The sequence below is a fragment of the Bos javanicus genome, chromosome 3, assembly GCF_032452875.1.
Source record: "Bos javanicus breed banteng chromosome 3, ARS-OSU_banteng_1.0, whole genome shotgun sequence".
NCBI lineage: Eukaryota > Metazoa > Chordata > Mammalia > Artiodactyla > Bovidae > Bos > Bos javanicus.
This window is the reverse complement of record NC_083870.1, coordinates 83,319,004-83,342,855: the sequence shown is the minus strand read 5'-3', so window position 1 is coordinate 83,342,855 and position 23,852 is coordinate 83,319,004. Positions and strand designations below refer to the sequence as shown.

The 23,852-nt window shown below is 36.8% G+C and overlaps 2 protein-coding genes across 9 annotated transcripts in view; one reads left to right on the top strand and one right to left on the bottom strand.

Moving 5' to 3' along the window:
• Positions 1-4,540: 4,540 nt before the first annotated feature.
• The window catches only part of DOCK7 (dedicator of cytokinesis 7), a 203,101-nt gene continuing 183,789 nt past the window's right edge, over positions 4,541-23,852 (bottom strand). For 6 of the 8 annotated variants that reach the window (XM_061411749.1, XM_061411753.1, XM_061411752.1 and 3 more), the window contains 3 exons: positions 20,881-21,048; positions 15,152-17,630; positions 4,541-13,194 (listed from right to left, as the gene is read on the bottom strand). In XM_061411749.1, the coding sequence (XP_061267733.1) occupies positions 17,588-17,630; positions 20,881-21,048 (211 nt within the window). In that variant the 3' untranslated portion in view covers positions 4,541-13,194; positions 15,152-17,587. The remainder of the gene's footprint in view (positions 13,195-15,151; positions 17,631-20,880; positions 21,049-23,852) is intronic. The other 2 variants (XM_061411751.1, XM_061411750.1) reach the window with 2 other exon arrangements.
• USP1 (ubiquitin specific peptidase 1) lies at positions 5,319-15,009 on the top strand. Its single transcript, XM_061411758.1, has 8 exons — positions 5,319-5,488; positions 6,973-7,093; positions 7,778-7,882; positions 8,413-8,573; positions 9,866-10,551; positions 11,171-11,341; positions 12,009-12,210; positions 13,513-15,009. The coding sequence occupies exons 1-8, from the start codon at positions 5,319-5,321 to the stop codon at positions 14,246-14,248; spliced, it is 2,352 nt and encodes a 783-aa protein (XP_061267742.1). The 3' UTR covers positions 14,249-15,009.

Genomic DNA, 23,852 nt, shown 5'->3' with positions numbered 1-23,852 from the left:
ACAGTTCAAAAGCATCAATTCTTCAGTGCTCAGCTTTCTTTGTAGCCCAACTCTCACATCCATACATGATTACTGCCAGTGTGGTTTAGAAATCATCCTTTCTTGAAATCATAGAAGAGTCACTACACTTTGGCGGCCTGGTTCTGCGAAGACTTTGGTACTATTCCTGAAAAATTATTTTAGAGTGTCTTTAATCAACACTCCCTAGTATTCAAGGGCCTTCCCTGGTGGCTCAGTGGTTAAGAATCTCCCTGCAAATGCAAGAGACCCAGGAGATATGAGTTCAATCCCTGAGTCGGGAAGATCCCCTGGAGGAGGAAATGACAACCCACTCCAGTATTCTTGCCTGGAGAATTCCATGGACAGAGGAGCCTGGAGGGCTACAGTCTAAGGGGTCACAAAGAGTCAGACATGACTGAGCACACACAGATGACACCCAAGTATTCAATGCTTTTCCTGCTTATACTAGGGGAAGGATCCTATTCTATGCAACTGAATGTTGATGACTGATACTGTCAATTGTGTAGGAAGAGTAGCGGCTGCTGACACTAGGATCTTAAATGTAACTGGAAACTAGAATTAGGAAAATTAGAACAGAAAACTATAATTGGTATTCATCCTCCTAGAGTCTGAAGCAGAAGAAAAGATTGAGAAGAGGTGGTAAGAATACACAGAACTATACAAAAAAGGTCTTAATGACCCAGATAATCACGATGGTGTGGTCACTCACCTAGAGCCTGATACACTGGAGTCTGAAGTCAAATGGGTTTTAGGAAGCATTACTACAAACAAGGCTAGTATCACAGAGTCGGACACAACTTAGCAACTGAACAACCACTACCACCATTCTAGATGATTCTTTAAAGTCTTGTGGATTTAAACACCATTTGGTGACTCTCAAATTTTTATCTCCTAATCACAATGCTCTATGGACCCCCAAACTTGAAATCTGTTGGCTCAGTATCCCTATTTGTATGTGAAAGAGACATCTCAATCTTTATGTCTAAGATCAACCACCCCTCCCACCAAACCCATTATTACCTCAATGCTTTCCATTTTAGCCAGGACAACCACTATCCTATCACTTTGGTTTAAAACAAACAAAAAAAACACGTTGTCTTTTTCTTACCTAACAGCAGATCCCATTGGCTTTACTTCAAAATATATTCTAAATCCTACTCATTCTCAACATTTCCACTGCTACCACCTTCTAATTTATTAGAAGGTGAGAATCTAATTTATTCCCTGGGTGATCTTCCAGCTTGCACTTTAGAAAGTTAACAGTCTACTACCACAAGCAGCCATTTTAGATTATCCATGCCCCAGCTCAAAAACATCAAACGGCTCCCATCTCCTTACCCTACTTAATAAGAGTCCTGACCATATCACTAATCTCATTTCCCACAGTCATTAAAACTAGGCTAACTGTGCTCTAAGCACCCTGGCCTCCTTGCTTCCTCCCAAAACACCAAGCACATGAACCCTGAAGACTTTTTAAACTTGCTCTTCTCCCTGCCTGGACCATTCACCCTCAGGTTCTTCCAAGGCTGGCTGCGCTTTCATTTAGCTCTCTACTCAAATGTCAAGACTGTGATATTATTACCCAAGAGAGCACACTCCTTATTTCCTTTCCTTGTAAGTCACGTCAAGAATGCCTGCACATAATGGGCACCTAAAAACACACTTGGTTAAATGAATTTGGATTGTACTTATTCTTCACAACACTTGTTTTGTGTGGTACCTCACCGAGGTAGGCGTACGACAGCAGCAGAAACCCGGTAAAGCCTGCCTTGCCGTTTTTGAGCGCGTAAGGACTAGCGCAGGATCCCCTTGCAGCTCCGTCAGCCAGAGCTGAGCCTTAAGAACGCTCTTTCGTTTTCTTGTCCAGTCAGGAAGGGGAACGGGTAAGCAAGAGGAAATGAGGCGCAGATGAAAAGGGAGTCTCAACTTTGTAGCATTCAGTTGAGAGAGAATCTACTATTATTTACTGCGGCGTTTGTTTTTACTGGGTGGCCTAGGACCCGGGGCTGCGATTCGATACAGAAATCCAAAGCGCAATGGACTAAGCAAGGAAGTCGGCCATTTTCAGAAACTAATCTCCGGGTAACTCCGCCCTGCAGTGTACGCAGGAAACGGGGGCGGGATTTATTGTGGGCCTAGCTCCGGAAACCACACCCTCGCAGGCGTCCCACCTTCGAGGATTCACAAAACTCAGAGCGAAATTTAACAGTCGGCAGCGAAAGCGCGCACTAGAGAGCCAATGAGAGTCCAAGGAAGGGAACAGCGCCTGAGGAACACTCTGTATGTCCAAAAATGATTGGCTGAAGTCCTCCTCTCTTCTTTTTGGTATTGGCTGAACTGTTTTTCCCCGCCCACCTAATCCGCTTTTTGCCTAGGTACTTCTGATTGGCTCCTCTTGGGAGGCGGGTGGGCAGGGTTGGGGACTGTCATCACGGATTGGTGGATTTGAGTACCTGGCGGCTCCTTCCAGAGCAAGGAGCCCGTCCCATCTTCTCTCTGTCCCGTCTCCCGACCCGTACGCTTTTCCCGGAGCTCTCGCGCACGAATGGTTAAAAAAAAGGGCGGGGGGAGGGGGTGTGTGTGTGTGTGAGGCTCGAGCCCGCCGGCCAGGCCTCTAGCTCCCAGCGCGCGCCCTCAGCGAGGACCCGCGCGAGCTGCCCGTGACGCTGCCTGCGCTGTTTGAAACTGCAGAACCCGTTACGATCTTGGGGCAACTACCGTTCCAGCTGGTTCCGGAGTCGGGGCGTGCCAGAGGGGCGAGTGGCGGTCGCGAGGCGGCTCTGGCCTTTCGCGTCTCTGCAGCGTGGAGACCAGAACCGGCACTTTCGTAGGACGCCGCCTCCAATCGCGGCGCTGGCGCGGGCGGAGGCTAAAACACGGGGGTCCTGAGACAGGAAAACGCGCCAAGTTCCCGTCGGTCGTGGAGTGAGGAAGACCCTAGCGGTTCGGGCGCCCGGCTAGCGGAGCCGCTTCTGGCGCTCCTTGCCGTCCCGGGGCGGGGGCGGGCGCGGGAGGGCGCCGCTCCGGGGATGTAGTTGGTGCCCGCGCCAGGCAGGACCGAGCTGCAGCCCGGGTTCCCGCTCTTGAGCGCGAATGGTCACTTCCCCCGGGGAGGGCGATCGGGTCAGCTTTTCTGAGGGTCGGGGGCCCGGGGAAGGGGCTCACCTGTCGCACCCGCACTTAGCGGGTTGGACTCGCCGGCGTCACCGCCGCGGACCTCGCTCTGGGCCATGACCAGGTAAGGAGGGCCCGCGGAGGAGGGGCCGGTTCCCGGACGCCGCGTCAAGTTCGGCCGGCGCCCAAGGGGGCCGTGGGGAGGACCCCCGGCTCCTTGGGTTGCCGTGTCCCCGCCCAGCTGCCAGCCGAGCCCTCCACTCAGCGGGCCGTGCCCCTTCCAGCCGCCGCTAGGGACTCGGGCAGGTGCGGGCTGGGCGTAAATAGGCCAACTCCGCGGGCGAGGGGCCGGGCGTTATGGTTTTGCTCTCAGACGCCTCCCGCCTGGTGCCCGCCGCCTCTGACGGGCTCGGACAGCGACACCGTCCGTCATCTCCTCAGTTTCTTTTCCGTTCCTACAGTGTGCGGGGTAGGGGCAAGAAATGTTTGCACTCACGTTGTTCTGTGTCGGTGATTGCTAAATTTTACCGCGGTTTAACTTTTAGATGTTCTACAAGTTTTTAGAACGCCACGTGTCTTAAACCTTTGTCGAGGATGTTATCCTAGTTTTACATTTTTCGTGAAAAGAATTGAGTTGTGCCATATTAGAGGAAAGAACCTGAAACTGATGGGACTTCGTGCTCACACTGTCATTTGGCCAAGAACATTTAACGTTCGATATATTGTGTTTTCTGCGAAACCTGATTTAGAGAAACGTTTTTGACGTAACAGCCTCCCAGTGATAGGACAGCCAGGAGCAAGAAGTGGTATAGCTTAAGATATGGCACCTGGTAAACTGATACATAGTCTAGGTAGGGCTAATGTTTAATCATTGCTTTGAGGAGCCCTGAAGATTGGTTTATGGATTAGGATTGATAGTTATTTAAGCTGCTGGGTCGTTTTTGTTGTTGTTAAGTCCGATTACTCTCTCAGAGAATCCAGTTTCCATCGTTTATTAGAGTTGGCTCCTAAGAACAACCTTTTACAAGAATCAAGTTATGCTTAGGGATCCCTGACACTGTAGTGCAGTCTAGTTTACCATTAGTGATAGCATTTCATACGAATAAATTGAGTTGGAGTGTGGAAATTGGTTTGCTTTCTAGGTTTTCCTGAGATGTCTCAAAAAAAGGGCATGTTTCACTGCTGAGTTTAGTGTTGTGAATTCCCACTTCAGAGGCAGCTGAGTGAAATGCTTAAGGGTGTGAGTTTAGTTCATCCTTTACCTATATTTGAAAGTCATTCCTGAGCTTTTGGACGCTTAACTGATTTTCTGGTAGTAGATAATTATTCCTAATATCTTCCTAATGAAAAACAGGACTGAAGTGTAAAATGACTACCACAAATACAGCCTTTTTTTAAAAAAAAAAAATCCAAGTTTTATTATAAAACAGGGAAGAAAGTTTGCACAAGGGAAGCTTTTCTTTTTTCCTACTTCAAGCAGTATTTTAATTCTATAGTTAGAAAAAGTTTGGAAAGTCAGTATATTTTGGTTTCTAGTGCAAAAGAATTTGATATACACAAAATACAGCAGTTTTACACGATTATCTCAACTTCGAATAGTTTATTACACAAGTTTTTAGGTGTAAACACTAGGTATAGGCCTTTTCTTGTATGTAGATTTTTAAGTAGATTATTCCATATAACTAGAAGAGGCTTTGGAAGAAGAACTCAAGTCACTTCCAGCATTCCTTTGATTTTCCATTCATCCTTTTTCCCACCTTGTACTGTTGCTCAGTGTTTTCTGGATGAACTAACAGATAATAAGTTTTTACCCTTTAATGATAATACTTTACCACACATATCTTACTAAAGTGGGGTATTTTGTGATGCTCCCCTTAAATCTAATGGCGGGCTAATAAAAGTTCAGTATCAGGACTTTTTTTTGTTAAGAGTTAAGGACAAATGGCAGCTTGTTCATTTAAGCAGTAAACATTAACTGCCTCTTATTGGTGGGCATTAGATTTTCCAATACAAAGTTCTAATTAGTACCATTCCTTGGTAAATTTGTTTTCAGAAATGATTTTATTGCCTACAGTTGATAACTGAAAACGAATAACCTTTTCTCTGATTAACAGATATGATTGGTGATTACAAGATCCCTGTATAAGTTAATTCCTGTCAACTGCTTGGGATTTGAGGAGAAAATGCCTGGTGTCATACCTAGTGAAAGTAATGGGCTTTCAAGAGGTAGTCCATCAAAAAAAAACAGACTTTCCTTGAAGTTTTTTCAGAAAAAGGAAACCAAGAGAGCCTTGGATTTCACAGATTCTCAAGAAAATGAAGAAAAAACTTCTGAATATAAAGGGTCTGAAATGTATGTATGTTATTTTTAGCTTTTCTATACTTTTAAAAGTTCTGTATCAATGAAAAAGCAGGGAACTTGGTTTGATTTCTACAATCATTCTGACCTGATAGTCCATGCTGCTGCTGCTACGTCACTTCAGTCGTGACTCTCTGCAACCCCAGAGACGGCAGCCCACCAGGCTCCCCCATCCCTGGGATTCTCCAGGCAAGAACCCTGGAGTGGGTTGCCATTTCCTTCTCCAGTGCATGAGAGTGAAAAGTGAAAGTGAAGTCGCTCAGTCTCTTCCTACTACTAGCGACCTCATGGACTGCAGTCTACCGGGCTCCTCCATCCATGGGATTTTCCAGGCAAGAGTACTGGAGTGGGGTGCCATGGGACATAAAAAAACACACATTAGTGAGACAAGTCTAGCAGTGTATAGTAGAAACTGGATAAAACTGCTGGTTCCCCACAGAGATCACATCACAGTTAATATTATAAATCACTGAAATTGTGTTTGTCCAGTTAGACTAACTTACAAAAGTATTTGTTGACTAAAATTATTTTTCAATTTAAACCTGATTATAGTGCAATATGTTTTATGTAAGGGTAAAGAAATTTGTGGTGGGCTTTTGGTTCGGAAGACCTGACAGTTACCTGAGATGCACTTTGTAGTCCTACCTAGTACATGAATTCTCAAACCTATAAGATATGTTTTTGATGAAATAAATCCTTCAGTGATTGAAAAGAAATCAGAACAGAATGATATTCTTTGTTTCACCAATAATGTTGTAGTTGGAGTCTATGCTTTGCTCTAAATTCAACACACAGTCACTCTGCTATATGACTAATGTAGATTTGGTCCCCTGTGTAATTTCCTAGTATTGGTATTTACCAATAATCAGTTTAGGAGATTATGTATAAACCTCTTGTTTACCAGCTTCATGCCTATAAACACCTTAAGGTATTAAGAATAAAAGCCAGCAGCTGTAAAATAAAAATGCTGTGAAGACTTTGTTAAAATGAGGTTAAAGAATTATAAACTTGAACAATTCATTTTTAAGTGAGGGACAGCTATATAAGTAAGTATCTTCATAGACTTGGTTTCCTCTTAATCTTTTATTAACAGAATCTGACTTAGTGCAGCCTCTCCCAAATATTGTCATATTCCCAGGATTCTGTTCAGAGTTAAACTACTTGATTAAAATGTCATGTTGGCTGAACAAATCATAGTACCAGTTCTGTAGTTTTCTACTTTGTAAAGTGGGATTAGCAGACCTTTAGTGGAATTGTTTGAAGCTTGTTGGCTGTAATATTGTTAAAGTGCTTGTAATACTTTTATTCTGGATGTTCAGCAGTTTTTACACCTGTAAAGATTAATTCTGTTAAAATGCCATCTGAATAAAATCCATGTACTTATCTACAACTTTGCGGAAAAGACTAAGTCTAGGGAAGTAGTATTTCTACTTTAAGATTTTACTTCGTTATCCATTTCTCTTCTCTGTACTTAATAGTGATCAAGTTGTTCCTGCGGCACAGTCCTCGCCTATAAACTGTGAGAAGAGAGAAAACTTGCTACCATTTGTGGGACTGAATAATCTCGGCAATACTTGTTATCTTAATAGTATACTTCAGGTAAGTTGACAGTTGTGCTATATCATAAAATTTTAGTATGCAAAGACTAATGTAACAGTGTTTTCTGAGAATCTAGGTTATTGGAGGATTTCAGTTGTCCATACTGTCTTTGCCATTGATTGTAAATGAAACATAATGGGGTAAAATAATCACGATTCTAAATTGTACGTTATAAATTTCCTTTGAGGTAAGAAAAAATGATATATTAACATTGGGATAGCAAAGTTGAGTAGATGTTGGGTAAATTGAAGATACCAGACCTTTAGTTTTCTTTCCAGTTGGTTCTATGTGATATGAGAAGGGGATGACAGAGGATGAGATGGCTGGATAGCAGCACGACTCAATGGGCGTGAGTTTGAATTGGTGATGGACAGGGAAGCCTGGGATGCTGCAGTCCATGAAGGTCGCTAAGAGTCTGACAGGATTGAGCAACTGAACTGAACTGATACATGTTTTACTCCTTGAAACTATGTTTCATGTTATACACTTTAGGCTCAGTGCTTTGCTACAGAGGAAAGATAACAGGCTACTATGATGAAAGAGAACAATTGTTGACACACATCTTAATCTCAGAATTTTAAGTAATACTTATTTGAACATGCTCTTCAAAAAGCATGATAGCATTTTAATGATTTTTTTAGGTGTATTGTTTTTGTAAATACTCAAAACAGTCTCATTTTATAGGTATTATATTTTTGTCCTGGTTTTAAATCTGGAGTGAAGCACTTATTTAATATTATTTCAAGGAAGAAAGAAGCCCTAAAAGATGAAGCCAATCAAAAAGATAAGGTAAAATATAAAATTAACAAAACTCACTTGCTTAGAAATGAAAAAGTAATAAATACACAGAGGATTTGGGAGAATGACCAAGATTATTTCTCTTAAATTTACATGTGAAAATTAAATGTCTTATTGGCAATTATTTTTCATTCTTATGGGGTAGGCAGTTTGCTTAATTATGTCCACTTTTATATTTTTTTCTCCAGTCCTCTTGATTTATTATCAGTAAACACTTTCACACATACCACCATACAATATATTGTGCCCTTTTACCCTATTGTATTTTCAGATTGACTCATTTTTACTACTTATGTAAATCTGGAGAAACCTTTGACTTACATAATTAAAAAACCATTATCACTCACATAATAGAAAGTAACCAAAAATATGCTTAAATTTTTTTTGAAGTTTATTTTGTATACTTCCATAAAATTAGTCTTATGAAATTAGAGTTAGAAAAGCTAGTATTGTCTAGTGAGAAAAAGGGGTAAGTTACTTAATTTGTTCATAAATAAAAATATTTGTGTGTTTCTTGACAGGGAAACTGCAAAGAAGATTCTTTGGCAAGTTATGAACTAATATGCAGCTTACAGTCCTTGATCATTTCAGTTGAACAGCTTCAGGCTAGTTTTCTATTAAATCCAGAAAAGTACACTGATGAACTTGCTACTCAGCCAAGGCGACTACTTAACACACTCAGGTATAGCCTATTATATGATTTTAGGTTTCCAATTTAGCTACTTACTACTCTCTTTGGAGGAGAGTGCTATGTGAACAATGGGGGGAATAAATGGCAAGGAAAGCAGAAACTACAGGTCTATAGTCCTGATATCCCAGAGGCTCAGAAGACTGGAAATTTTTCCTAAGATTGGTACTAAATTCATTAAATCTGAATTTGTATGAGTTTATATTCATATTTACCTGTAATGTGAATATTCATACATTTCTGTAGAAGTAGTAATGTGTATAATTAGGGAATACTGTCCCTATTTTGTCAGTGATATGTATTTTACTTACATGCCAGGTTTTTTTAATCTGAAAATTTCTGAGTTACCAAATATACTTGGTCCCAAGGATTTCAGATAGAAATCCTTTGGTCTGTATCCAAAATATGTTATACACAAGAACAACAAATCCCAAGCCTTCTGGTTTTGTTGTTTGTACTCAGAAGAAAACTATTAACTGAATTAGATTTCTTTGTAGTATTGTAATGAAACTTTGTCCTATATATAAAAAGGGTTTATCCAAAATATTACAGGGTTTTAAGTCTTTAAAAATTATTTCATCGTTTAGGAATAGACCTAGATGTAACATATTGCCACACATTTGTTAAGAGGCAGTGTAGCCTGGTGGCCAGGAGTATGTTGAAGCCTTGATTTTTGCATTATCTGTGACTGACCTAGAGAAGTTATCTGTAAATAGTGGTGATATAATAGTTACCTCATAAGGTTATTGTGAGGATTACATATTTAATATAAAAAGCATTTAGAAGGAATTCCCTGGTGGTCCAGTGGTTAAGACTCCATGCTTTCATTCCCAAGGACCTGGGTTTAATTCCTGGTCAGGGAATGAAGATCCCACAAGCAGTGCAGCTTGCCCATGCACCACATCCTCCAAAATGAAAAGTTTGAGACTGTCCCAGCAGTCCAATGGTTAAGACTGCACTTCCACTGCTGGGGGCACAGATTTGATCACTAGTCAGGGAATTAAGATCCCACAAGCTGTGCTGCAAGGCCATAATATCTATCTATCCATAGTAAACATTGTGTACATATTAGCTATTATTAACAATATTTAGGAGATCAAAGTATTTGTGATGATGAAAACGAGATTAAATTTGTTTTTCAGTTAAAAGTTTAGGTAGGGAGTTTCAGATTAGTAGCTGAATAAATGTTTCTGGACTTCAATAGTTCTGTAATGGCAAGGTGGTTTTTTGTTTTGGTATTATATCTTCAAAACTAGAATAGATGAAATGAAAATTTTTGTTTATAGGGAACTCAACCCTATGTATGAAGGATATCTACAGCATGATGCACAGGAAGTATTACAGTGTATTTTGGGAAACATTCAAGAAACATGCCAACTCCTAAAAAAAGAAGAAGTAAAAAATGTAGAAGACTTATCTACTAAGGTAGAAGAATATCAGAAAGAGGAAATGAGTGATAATAACAGCATGGAGATGGACAATATGAGGCATTCTGAAGACTATAAAGAAAAACTCTCAAAAGGAAATGGGAAAAGAAAAAGTGATGCTGAATTTGGTAACATGAAAAAAAAAGTTAAAATCTCCAAGGAACACCAGTCTTCGGAAGAAAACCAGAGACAAACCAGATCAAAAAGAAAAGCTGCAGGTGATACATTAGAGATTTCTCATAAAATAATCCCCAAGCACATTTCTGAAAATGAGAGTACAAGACCCTCCCAAAGGAAATCAAAAGTTAAAATAAATTGGTTAAAGTCTGCAGCTAAGCAACCCAGCATTCTTTCCAAGTTCTGTAGTATGGGTAAAATAGCAACAAACCAAGGATCCAAAGGACACTGTAAAGAAAATGAATATGATCTTGAAGAGGACTTGGGGAAGTATGAAAATGATAATACAACTAATGATTGTGAACTTGAGTCTCCAGGGAATAATGATATGCCCATTAATGTTAATGAAGTTAAGCCCATAAACAAAGGTCAGTATAATTTATTCTTGAACATTGATAGGAAGATTAACAGCTGCAGAATTGGAATTTTCTTAGATGCATATACATCTGGTATAAGTTTTAAGAGAAGTTTAACACAATGTGAACTAGTTTTTTAAGCACTGCACTTGTATGTAGTTTGTGTGTGTGTCTTAAGGTAATAGTAATTTATGTTTATAAATTAGGGGAGTTTAATACATCTTAATGACAAGGGAATATTTTATCCCTTTCTATATGCAGTATTTGACGTAAACTCAAGAAAGAAATTGCATTTACTAAGTAGTTATACTTGAACTGGATTTCTACATAGGTTCACACAGATCTCAGGGAAAATTTGTAGAACTGACACACTTTGGGATATCTTTGGGAAGGGAGTTTTAAGACACAATTGTGTTGAAACTCTTCATTGAGGTAACAGTAATTCATATATTCAAAATTTTCTTTACAGTGAGTTTATATTACATGATTGTCACCTCTTAATGCTAATAAGCAAGTTGAAATGTGAAAATCAGCCTTTTATTCATGGTCTACTTTAAATGGAATAATGGTTATTTGTGCTGTACTGAAAAACTCATCTGTATAGATTTGTATTTTCCTTTTTTTGTTTTAGGTGCAGAGCAAATTGGTTTTGAGCTAGTGGAGAAATTATTTCAAGGTCAGCTGGTATTACGGACTCGTTGCTTAGAATGTGAAAGTTTAACAGAAAGAAGAGAAGATTTTCAAGATATCAGTGTACCAGTGCAAGAAGATGAGCTTTCCAAAGTAGAGGAGAATTCTGAAAGTAAGCGAAATCTGAGTCTTGCACGGATCATGGAATAATTTCAGTTTTCCTCAACAAAACAGTCTAATAAGTAGCTTATATAATTATTGAGAAAAAGAAACTGTCTTTAGTGTAATAAAATCATTCTCGTATAACTTCATTTGTTAATAGTTAACTATATTTGAAAATTGTGGCATCTTTATTTTGATGTATAGAGTATGTTATAATGAGAAAATGAAATGCTTTAATAAGTTAATTTTGGCTACTCAAATATCTGAGCTGTTGAGGATATTTTTGTTGACAACATATTTGAACCTAATGTTCTATCTTGTGTAAACCACAAAAAGAAGAGTAATGTCATGGGAAATGATTGAGACTGGTTTACCTGTTTAGATACTGTAAATCGACTTCAATATAAACTAAAATCTCTCACATGGAGTCAGAGTAGGCCTATCTTGATTTTGCTGTCTCTTTTTCTCAATATTTTTTTTTACCAGATATGAAATATTTAGAGGTATGTGCTCTGTTGAAGAAAGTTACTAGTTTCTGAAACTAAAAAGAAATCTCTTTAGTTATTATTTAGGAAGGATTAGTCAATTAAAAATGCATGCTAATTTTGAATATAAAAAGTTGTAGCTTAGCTTTTCAGAGATTTTTCACTTGTGAGTGACAGGATTCTTTTGTGTAGTTTCTCCAGAGCCAAAAACAGAAATGAAGACCCTGAGATGGGCAATTTCACAATTTGCTTCAGTGGAAAGGATTGTAGGAGAAGATAAATATTTCTGTGAAAACTGCCATCATTATACTGAAGCGGAACGAAGTCTTTTGTTTGACAAAATGCCTGAAGTTATAACTATTCATTTGAAGTGCTTTGCTGCTAGTGGCTTGGAGTGAGTATTCTAAAGTTTTATTCAAAATACTATGATATTTACTATAAAGGAAAAAAAAGATAATTTTAACTCTTGCTAATATTTCTTAGACTATCAAAATCATTTTATTCAATAAATAACATAAAATATGTCTTATACATGTGTGTGTGTGCGCTAAGTTGCTTTAGTCATGTTCGACTCTTTGCAACCCCATGGACTGCAGCCTGCCAGGCTCCTCTGTTTATGGGATTTTCCAGGCAAGAATACTGTAGTGGGTTGCCATGCCCTCCAAGGGATCTTCCCAAACCAGGGATCAAACCCACATCTCCTACATTGGCAGGCAGGTTCTTTACCAGTAGTGCCACCTTGGGAAACCTCTTATATGGATTTTACAAGTACACAGAGGTTGTATAACCAATCAGAGGGTTGCTGCTCAGACACAATTCTGATGACAAAAAACAAACATCATTGGAATACAGACCTTACTCAGCTTCACCAGTCATAGGGATTGTCCTTAAAACCTCTTTCATCTCTTCCTGCTGTCAGCATCCAGCTACATATGATTTGTTCATTTTCATTCCTTTTTAATGGATTTGATTAAAGCAAGGAACAAATTTACACATCAGCATTTTTTTTTTTTTTTTGAGGGGAGAGAAACAAGCAAAATTATTTTAGTTTTAAGTAAGCCAGGAAATAAAACAGGTATGAAGAGATTTTTCTATAGTTGAACATTTAAGTATTTGAAAGATTTAAAAATAATAAATATCAAAATTCCAGTTAGTTTTAGATAGACTTTTCTGACATGTAGATATAATGTCATTGTAGCTTTTATTCCTTTCTATATTAATGAATTGTTTGAAATTACCATGAGAACTTCCCAGGAGCTCTCCACACATTTTATTTTGCCAGAAGATGACATAGTCCTTTCTTTCAGTGGACTTCTTCTTTTCTACAGTTATAGCTTTTTCTTTTCCCCAAATCTTGGTTGTAGAGACAGAATTCACACTAAAATAATTTATTAGATTTACAGGAAAAGAGATTTGAAGATCAGTGGTTTTTTTAAATGTCATTTTCTTACTGTACAAAATTAGGAAAATAAAAGGGGGAAGTGCCATATATCCTACACAGTAGCACCTATTAGTAGTGATTTCAGTATTTGTGTAAATGTCATACAAAATTTGGGTGGTGTTTTCATTTTGTTTTTATTCATATGACCAGTAAATATTAAGGGTTTATTCAGCCTTTTTACTTGGTTTCACATTGGGTGTAAAACTGAATATATAAAGTGGAATCCCAGAAAACCTTTTTTTTTTCCTTCCAAAGGTTTGACTGTTATGGTGGTGGACTTTCCAAGATCAACACTCCTTTACTGACACCTCTTAAATTGTCACTAGAAGAATGGAGCACAAAGCCAACCAACGACAGCTATGGATTATTTGCAGTTGTGATGCACAGTGGCATTACAATTAGTAGTGGGCACTATACTGCTTCTGTTAAAGTCACTGACCTTAACAGTTTAGAACTAGATAAGGAAAATTTTGTGATCGACCAAATGTGTGAAATAGGTAAGCCAGAACCATTGAATGAGGAGGAAGTAAGGGGTGTGGTTGAAAATTATGACAATGAAGAAGTGTCTATTAGAGTCAGTGGAAATAACCAGCCAAGTAAAGTTTTGAACAAAAAAAATGTAGAAGCTATTGGACTTCTTGGAGGACAAAAGAGCAAGGCAGATTACGAGTTATACAACAAAGCGTCTAACCCTGATAAAGTTGCCAGTACAGCACTTCCTGAAAATAGAAATTCTGAGACTAACAATACTAATGGGACCGATGAATCTGATAGTAACAAGGAATCCAGTGACCAAACAGGCATTAACATTAGTGGTTTTGAGAACAAAATTTCATATGTAGTGCAAAGCTTAAAGGAGTATGAGGGGAAATGGTTGCTTTTTGATGATTCTGAAGTGAAAGTTACTGAAGAGAAGGACTTTTTGAATTCTCTTTCCCCTTCTACATCTCCTACATCTACTCCTTACTTGCTATTTTATAAGAAATTATAGAGTGATTGTATTTTCCTTGTGTATATATTAAACAGACATGGATAAACATTGGTAAACTGATTACATCAAAGTAGCTTATCTTTTGAAGCTATTGGATATTATTGGTCTCTAGGTTTTTATATAAATAGTGAAATTTGAATTATTGAAAACCATATTAATTTTTAGAATGCATTTTCCTTAGTAGAGACTAGTGATACATTAGCTTCTGGGAACAAACTTGTATAGGTTCTTAATTGAATTATTCAAAATGGAAGCATTTAAACACTTTTGAATTTACATCTATCTTTTGTGTTTGCTTTTTAAAATAAAGTGCTTGTATTTGTATCTCCATATTTTGGAGTAATTATCTACACGATGTTTATAGGTCTTGTGGTTTTTCAGCTAAGAAGCAGCATCTCATTTCAGTACATACAGTTTTGTAAATCATAAACCAAACCTTAGATGGGCTATATTACAGGCACAAACTCTGGAATATGTATGTATTCACAACAGTGTACATTTTGTGCCTTGAATCACTTTGAAAAATATCTCAGAAAACCTGTAGTCAGTCCTCTTCTATCTTCAGAATTTTATGTGTATTTACGAAAATAATTCTGAATCCTAGTAAATCTTTTGGGGCATGGACTAATTTGTATTCCTTCATAGTCATACTCTGCACGATCTGTATATAGTACATCAAACTTAGAGGTGAGACCTTAAATTTAACTTTTTTAAAAACCAGGACAATAAAATGTAAACTGCTTAACAACAATGTATACAAATGCTTGAAGAATTTTTTACTTGCATATTTTTTACCATATATATAGCTGGATTCTCTTTAAAAAAAGAATGTGTGTATGTATATATACACACAAACATACTATAAACATATATACATAGAAGAGAATAAACATGCATAATTACCTTTAATAATACTTTCTGACAGTTGGAGGTGAAGAAATTTTCAAATAGAAATTGCGCTTATTGGTCCATCTTAACTGTCATACCTAGTTTTCCTTTAAAGTAGATGTATAACTTTAAGGAATCCAAAACTGGAGAACGTAAGGCTTTAGGCACAGAAAAACTGGGTTAAATTTTTACTTTAAATATTAAATTGGTAAATAATTATGACTTGTTAAAGGACATTCCTGATATTAAGAATATTAAAAATCCAAAGAATATATAATTCTTGGAATAACACTGCTATACCCCACCCACTTCAACAAATAAGAGTACCAGTCACCTAATAATCTATACAGTTAATGTCTTACAAATTCTTTTACAAGATGGTGCGATATAAAAAGTCACAGTTCATACGTCTTTCTACATTCAGAATCAATGGGACCTTTTAAAACTAAGAGCTCAGAACACCGCCCATAAGCGTTGAAGGAGTAGGAGTCACTAATAGACCTTTAAAAATAAAACATCCTTAACATTACTTTATGAGCTCTGATGGAGTAGTTCTAGGACAGAACTTGGGCTTCTGTAACACTCAAGAGACAGCTATGGTTAAGAACTAGTATAGATTGCTGACACAAAAATTTTATCTTTTAAGAAAACTGAAGAACACAGCTAAGTTAGGAAGTGTTCAGTTATACCAATGTTTTGAGAGGAAGCTTCTTCCTCTCAAATGATTATTGCATGATCATTAAGTCATACAAATCTTTAAAAAGTTCTTGATAGTGACTGAGATGGGTGGCAATCCAAATTCTCATATATGTGTAACCTTATGAGAAATGACCTAGGAATTACTTAATATTCTTCCCCCACCCTTAAGAGGAGACTATGTAAATAAGTTACCTTTTTTTGCTTGCTTTAAAGAGTTTCTGTCCTTGACTCTGCCTTTCCTTATTGTCCATCTGGATCCTCTGTTCTCATATATTTTTGAGGTTATGCTTTTCTGACTCCCTAGTTGACCCATTTTGGTTCACCTGTAACTCACCTGAAAAACCTTTCTGAGATTGTCTTTGAATTGATGTAGGTAAGAGGAATTTTAGATAATATTGCCGGGTTAAAAAGATAGGCTGGAGCAGGGAATATTAGCCATCATATCTATGCTCTTAGAAGAATGAAAGTACCGTGTTTGACCAGTTCTTCAGTGATTCATATAAGTGGTCAGTAGATCAAAGGGACAGATTACAAGTGATCTTTCCTAAAACTGCACAAAGAAAAAATGTTCAGACATTTTCAGAAATCCTTAATACACTCTTCCTTAGAAAAGCTTGCCAAATATATGTTGAAAAAAACCTGAATTAGTTTTTCATATCATAAAAGTTGCAATTTAATTAGCTCTCAACTTTAATTGACAGGTAATTTTACCTTTTATACATGTACTTTGTAAAATCTATACAAGTATCAAAAAATATAACTTCTTATTCACCTGATAGATTAAAATCAAACACTAACTCTTATTTTTATGGTGATGTAAATAAGTTTAAAGCAGATTTCTAACATCAGTTTAGATCACTAAAAACCGATGAAATGACTGATGTAATTTGAAACAGGAATCATTCATTTTAGTTGCATAAGAGTAAAAACTGATGAGATGATGGGCTTATTTAATTTGAAACAGGAGTCGTTCATTTTAGTTGCTAAGAGTCAGCTCATACTATCATTATTATAAGGTTGAGTCAGAGATCAAACTGGGTATTAGCTATCCTAGTATATAATCATTTATAGAGAGAAGTTATCAGGTAGTTACTTCTGCAGTTCTAAATACCATTTTGGGGTGTCTGGAAAATACCTTAGAAACCAGTCTGAAGACTTAAGCCAGTTATCAACTTATTTCCACCTATTTATTTAATCTGGAGCTATTATGTGGGCCCATAAAGTGACTGTCAATTATGATTTTCATTTTGCTATTTTTGCAACTATTTCTTGAATCAACTCTAACTCATTCTCTGCTTTTATCAATAAAAAAATTTTTAAGTCTTTCAATTAGTGTAAACGTTCACATATTTAATAGTACCTTTAAAATAAGCATTACTACATTTAAAATGGTTCCAAACAAATCTATAAATGGTAATATAAATTAAAAAATACAAACTTAAAGTAAATAAATTTAACGTTAGCTATGGTATAAATAATGGTAAATGTAAGTGTACCTTTGAGTCATTAAAATGTCTTTTTAAAAAAGGACAGCATATTACCAGAACATTAGAAACCACAGCCATGATTCTCAAACTTCACCAATTGCCATTTGATATTATTTTGGCCACTGCATTCTTCCATGAGTAAATTAATGCTATAATTTCCAGAATTAAGTCCCAAGTCTTTTTCAATAGCTCTTAAATTCTTTTCACACTCAGTGTTGATTGAATACATGGCTTTTTTCAAATGAATAAAACAAGTGCATTTAAATTAGAGATCCATTTTGCGCAGACTCATTCGACTGAAGGAATCTCTGGAGAGAAAATGAAAGAATATGAGTAAACAATTTTTATATAATCGTCTAAAATGTTTACATGTTTTCGGCCAGATATCTCAAAGTTTTGCCACCAAAAGCTTATTAACTTTAAAACTTTTGCAAGCAAAGCTCTTCATTTTCAACTTACATGCTCATCCTACACACTATTGCTCCATATATTCTAACTTGTAGACTTTTCGATAGATTTGAAGTGACACTGTCCAAGTCCATTGATCATTTATTCATTTGTCCAATAAATGTACTAGATATTTGATTAAACAGGTACTAAGGGGCAATGGGAGAGATTTCAGGAGATTTACTTGAGGTTAAAAGGCAAAACACAGGTATTTTACTTAAAATAGTAAACTCTAAGCCTTAAATCAGTGGTTCTCAAGTTTTGGGCATTTAGGTCCTTTATACACTCTTAAAATTGAGGACCCCAAGGAAGCTTTTGTTTATGTGGATTATTTATGATATTTATAATAACAGAAATTAAAACTAAGACTTTTAAATTATTTCATAAAATGAACCATTATATATTACTATAAATAGGATTTTCTATTAAAATTTGCAATAAATTTTAGAAGAGTTTAAATTTAGAAAATTATTTTTTAAATTCTAAATTTAGAAATTATTTTTTAAAATCTTTTTGTCATGGGAACATCTTTATTATTTTTTTTAATTTAATTTTTATTTTTTAACTTTACAATATTGTATTAGTTTTGCCATATATCAACATGAATCCGCCACAGGTATACATGTGTTCCCCATGCTGAACCCTCCTCCCACCTCCCTCCCCATACCATCCCTCTGGGTCGTCCCAGTGCACCAGCCCCAAGCATCCTGTATCGTGCTTCAAACCTGGACTGGCGACTCATTTCATATATGATATTATACATGTTTCAATGCCATTCTCCCAAATAATCCCACCCTCTCCCTCTCCCACAGAGTCCAAAAGACTGCTCTATACATCAGTGTCTCTTTTGCTGTCTCATATACAGGGTTATTGTTACCATCTTTCTAAATTCCATATATATGCATTAGTATACTGTATTGGTGTTTTTCTTTCTGGCTTACTTCACTCTGTATAATAGGCTCCAGTTTCATCCACCTCATTGGAACTGACTCAAATGCATTCTTTTTAATGGCTGAGTAATACTCCATTGTGTATATGTACCACTGCTTTCTTATCTATTCATCTGCTGATGGACATCCAGGTTGCTTCCATGTCCTGGCTATTATAAACAGTGCTGCAATGAACATTGGGGTAAACGTGTCTCTTTCAATTCTGGTTTCCTCAGTGTGTATGCCCAGCGGTGGGATTGCTGGATCATAAGGTAGTTCTATTTCCAGTTTTTTAAGGAATCTCCACACTGTTCTCCATAGTGGCTATACTAGTTTGCATTCCCACCAACAGTGTAAGAGGGTTCCCTTTTCTCCACACCCTCTCCAGCATTTATTGCTTGTAGACTTTTGGATAAATTTAGAAAATTATTTTTAAAATAATTTTTAAATTTAAATATTTGAAAATAATTTTAAATTTAAAAAAATTTTTAAGTAAATTTAGAAGGTAGTTTTGCTTATCTTTCCTAACATTAACGTTAATGTCTTAAGATTTACAATTTCTAGGAAAGGAGAGGACAGATACAAAGAGATTGTATTCAGCATTGAATCTCAAAACTTGGTTTTGGTGTTTTTATTTTGTGAAAATAGCAGTCTTGGAAGATAGTTTATCAAGAAAAAGTATTTTCTAAACTCCAAAAAACTGCCTGCAAATACTAAAAACTAAAGCTTGGAGGAATAACCATGATAGAAGAAGGCACAATTCAGGATACTGGTGTAAGGGAAGCTTCCTTCAGACAGAAACAATAGTCTTTCCACTAAAAGGAGTTTGAGAAATTTGATGGAAGTGAGACTAGCATTAGGACACCTCACTATTTCAGGGACCCAGCACTCTATCCCAGGACCTTTGACCAATGAATATAAGACTGGTGAAGGTAGGTAGAGGCAAGAAGTAGTCAGACATTCCAAAAAGACTAAAAAGGAAGCCAAAAGTGGAGGGGACTAGTGTTGCTTCCCAACAAGAGTTTCAAGAGGAAACCACCTAGGCTGTCTTGCATCATTGTAACAATAAAGTCAAGTCGCTCAGTCCTGTCTGACTCTGTGACTCCATGGACTGTAGCCCACAAGGCTCCTCCATCCATGGAATTTTCTAAAACAGGCCGTTTGGTCTCCTGTTCCTGTACATGGTCTGTCTACATGTTCCCTGCAGGGGACATGACATACAGCATGCATTTGTTATACACTTCCAGAGGTTTAGAAGTACACAAATATTCTATCACTGAAGAACAGGGAATATTACCAGATAATCAAATAGCCAGTTTAATTTTCTTATGTATCAATAGTATACATGCTATTTATATAAGCAATTTCAAATGCCTTCCAAATATTTGATCAAGTAAGTATAAGAGCTTCACTGTTATAATTTTTTAAAAAGGGGGTGGTAAAATATTGGTGCCATAATTATTCAAGAGATGTATGTACATTCTAATTTAAAAATGCAAAGAATGCAGTTTACTTTTAGCAGTTATCATGCCCTGTCCAGAATTCAGGGGTTAAAAGTAAAAATATTAAGAGCTGTCCTTGGAACTTTACATGCCATTTAATTTCCACAACAACCTCTTCAAGGCAAGTATTATTTTACAGAGAAGTCTAAAATTAGATTAAATTATCTACTCAAATTAGGATCAGTTGTAGAAAATTCCAAGTTATTTCCACTTCTAATTTTGTCGCACTGAGAAAATAAAGGAAATAGTGAAGCTTTCTTGATACTCAGTGCAGTTAGCTGTTTTGATCCAAATCTAGAAGGACATATTATATACTATTTACTGTCAGGGATAATGGAAATGAATACCTGGCTTCAGTATATTCTAGCAAATTCTCTCAACAGAAATACCAGAAACTTTGACAGGACATTAGAAGAAACAGTTTTAGGAGATGAAACTTATGTGTGGTGTCCTGGTTAGTATGAGAACTTGACTTTATTATTCTCTTTCTCACAGACTTTTTATCTGGTAGGCTGATTCAGGTATAGCTGATAGAAGGCTTACAAAAGTTGGACTTGTTAGGTTTCAGAAGACATAATATTTTAAGCCATTTAATATAAGGTAAATAAATTCACTATTAAATGATTCAAGTGGATTTCATTTTTCTGAAGATACAAAATAATAGAAAAAAACATGCATACCTGTGGCAGGTAACAGGTAATACTGCCTTGTACAACTGAGGGATCTTTCGGTTTATCAGAGGCTGTAGGGCCTCTTTAAGGCGATGATAATTTCTCTCCAGTTCCCTTTGATACTCCTTTTGATCTGGCCCAATTAAGCTCTTATTTTTCCTTAAGGCATCTTCACACCTAGGGAAAACAGTGTGTCGGCAAACACACACACATATCACCACTAGACTATAAGTTCTTTAAGGTATATAACCATACTTATTTACTCAATGGCATCTGGCACAGTAGTTGGCCTGTATTCAAATAGAAGTTTCTTAAATTAATAGATGGACTTCCCTGGTGGCTCAGTGGTAAAGAATCTGCCTGCCAATGCAGGAGATGTAAGTTCAACACCTAGGTTGGGAAGATTTCCTGGAGAAGGAAATGGCAACCACTATAATATTCTTGACTGGGAAATCCAAGGTACACAGGAGCCAGGCATGCTATATACTCCATGGGGTCACAAAAGAGTAGGCCGTGACTTATTAATGAAACAAACAAAAATTGAATAGATTGAGATTGCTTATTCGATTCAGATATTAAAAAAAAAAAACTATCTGGACTCCAATAGATAAATGGAAAAAGTATGTTTAAAAAAGTATACATATCAATGCTTGTAGAATGCAGCTAAAGTGATACTTAGAGGAAAATGTATATATAGCCTTAAATGCTTATACTGAGAAGGCTAAAACTGAAGAGCTAACCAGCAATTTGAAAAGAATAAGTGTAAGGAAGAAAACAAAATTTTAAAGTATGATAATTCTATATTTAAAAACATGCAGAAGTTGGTTGTTTGAAAAATCTAAAAAAATAGACTAAACTCTGGCAAGAATAAATGAAAGAAGGCCAGGTATCCTCTTCTAGAAATGAAAAATGAGACGTCAAATACAGCAGAAGTTTATACAGGCACAGAGGATATTAGGTATAATTTAATGTAAATAAATCTGAAATTCTGCTTTTCTAGATTTACCAAAACACTCAAGTAAAAATATGAATAATCCAAAAACCATTAAATACATCAAATCAGTCAAATCACAAATCTACCCACAGAGAAAACAAACAGGCAAATTCTACTTAACAGTCTAAGGATAGATAATCCCATTGTAGCACGACAATTCTGAATATATAAAAAACTATTCTAGACTATAGGAGGAATAAAGACCTATTCCTGAGAAGAGTTTCAAACTCACTTTTCAAGGCTGGGATATCAAAACTTAATGGAGGCTATAAGAAACAACTTGTAATTCAATCTCATCCACGAAAACAGTTGCAAAACTCCCAAACAAAATAATAAGAAACTGTCCTAACACTATATTACATCCCTACTCCCTACACACAATCCACTTTGTAAAATTTTAAAATACTGTCATGACAAACTTGTAGCATAACTAAAAACTGGTGGGAACTTATTTCACTTAATTAAAAATATCTACAAAATACATGAAGAAAACATTATACTCAACGATGAAAAAATTTCTTTTAGATCAGAAATAAGAAAATGATGCCCTCTATCATTATTCCTATTCAGCATAGTTTATTAGAGATCCTAAACAGTACAGTAAGAAAAAGGTTCTACATATAAATTATTAGAATTAACAAGTGAATTTGGCAATATTCTCATGTAAAGCATGTAAAAATAAATTGTATTTCTGTATGCCAGCAAATAGAAAATAAATTTATTTTTTAAAAATATTTATTTGGCTGTGTTGGGTCTTAATTGTGGCACATGGGCTAGGTTGCCCAGCAGCAACTGGAATTTTCCCAGACCAGGGATCAAACCCATGGCCCCTGCTCTGCAAGGCAGATTCTTTACTACTGGGCTTCCACGGAAGTCCCCCAAAATGTAATTTTTAAAAATACCATTAACAAAAGTATAAAAATATCAAATACCAAAGAATAAGTGAAAATATAAAGTTTCTACAGAAAAATTTTAGAAAAACATTTAGAGGATATAAGTAAATGGAGAAATGTACTATATTCATAGACTGGAAGAGTTAATTCTCTTTCCTTGAACAAAATGTGAGAGGAATTGGTCTATCATATATAAAAGGTTATTATAAAGCTGTAGTAATTAAGACAGCATATTAGTCAAAGAGATAAATAAAACAATGGAAGAAAAAAATCCTAGAAACTGATGCACACAAAGTGAGCACTTGATGTATTAACACTGCAAAGCAGTGGAGAAAGGGTAATCTTTGAAATAAGTGGTGCCAGGTCAACTGCACAACCATATGGGAACAGAAATCTGATTGCTCTCTCACATCATATTCAGTTATCAGTATGGACAAAAATCAAACTGGCCCCCACCTTGAAGCATATGCAAAAATCAATTGAAAGAATTGTTTTTAAAAGTAAAAAGGCCTTTTTTGCCTTCTTCCCCTTTTGTTTGGGCTATACTTAATTTGAGAGCCCAAGGAAAGTTATGACCAACCTAGATAGCATATTCAAAAGCAGAGACATTACTTTGCCAACAAAGGTTCGTCTAGTCAAGGCTATGGTTTTTCCTGTGGTCATGTATGTGAGAGTTGGACTGTGAAGAAGGCTGAGCGCCGAAGAATTGATGCTTTTGAAGTGTGGTGTTGGAGAAGACTCTTGAGAGTCCCTTGGACTGCAAGGAGATCCAATCAGTCCATTATAAAGGAGATCAGCCCTGGGATTTCTTTGGAAAGAATGATGCTAAAGCTGAAACTCCAGTACTTTGGCCACCTCATGCCAAGAGTTGACTCATTGGAAAAGACTCTGATGCTGGGAGGGATTGGGGGCAAGAGGAGAAGGGGACAACAGAGAATGAGATGGCTGAATGGCATCACTGACTCGATGGACGTGAGTCTGAGTGAACTCCGGGAATTGGTGATGGACAGGGAGGCCTGGTGTGCTGAGATTCATGGGGTCGCAAAGAGTCGGACACGACTGAGCGACTGATCTGATCTGATCTGATCTGATTA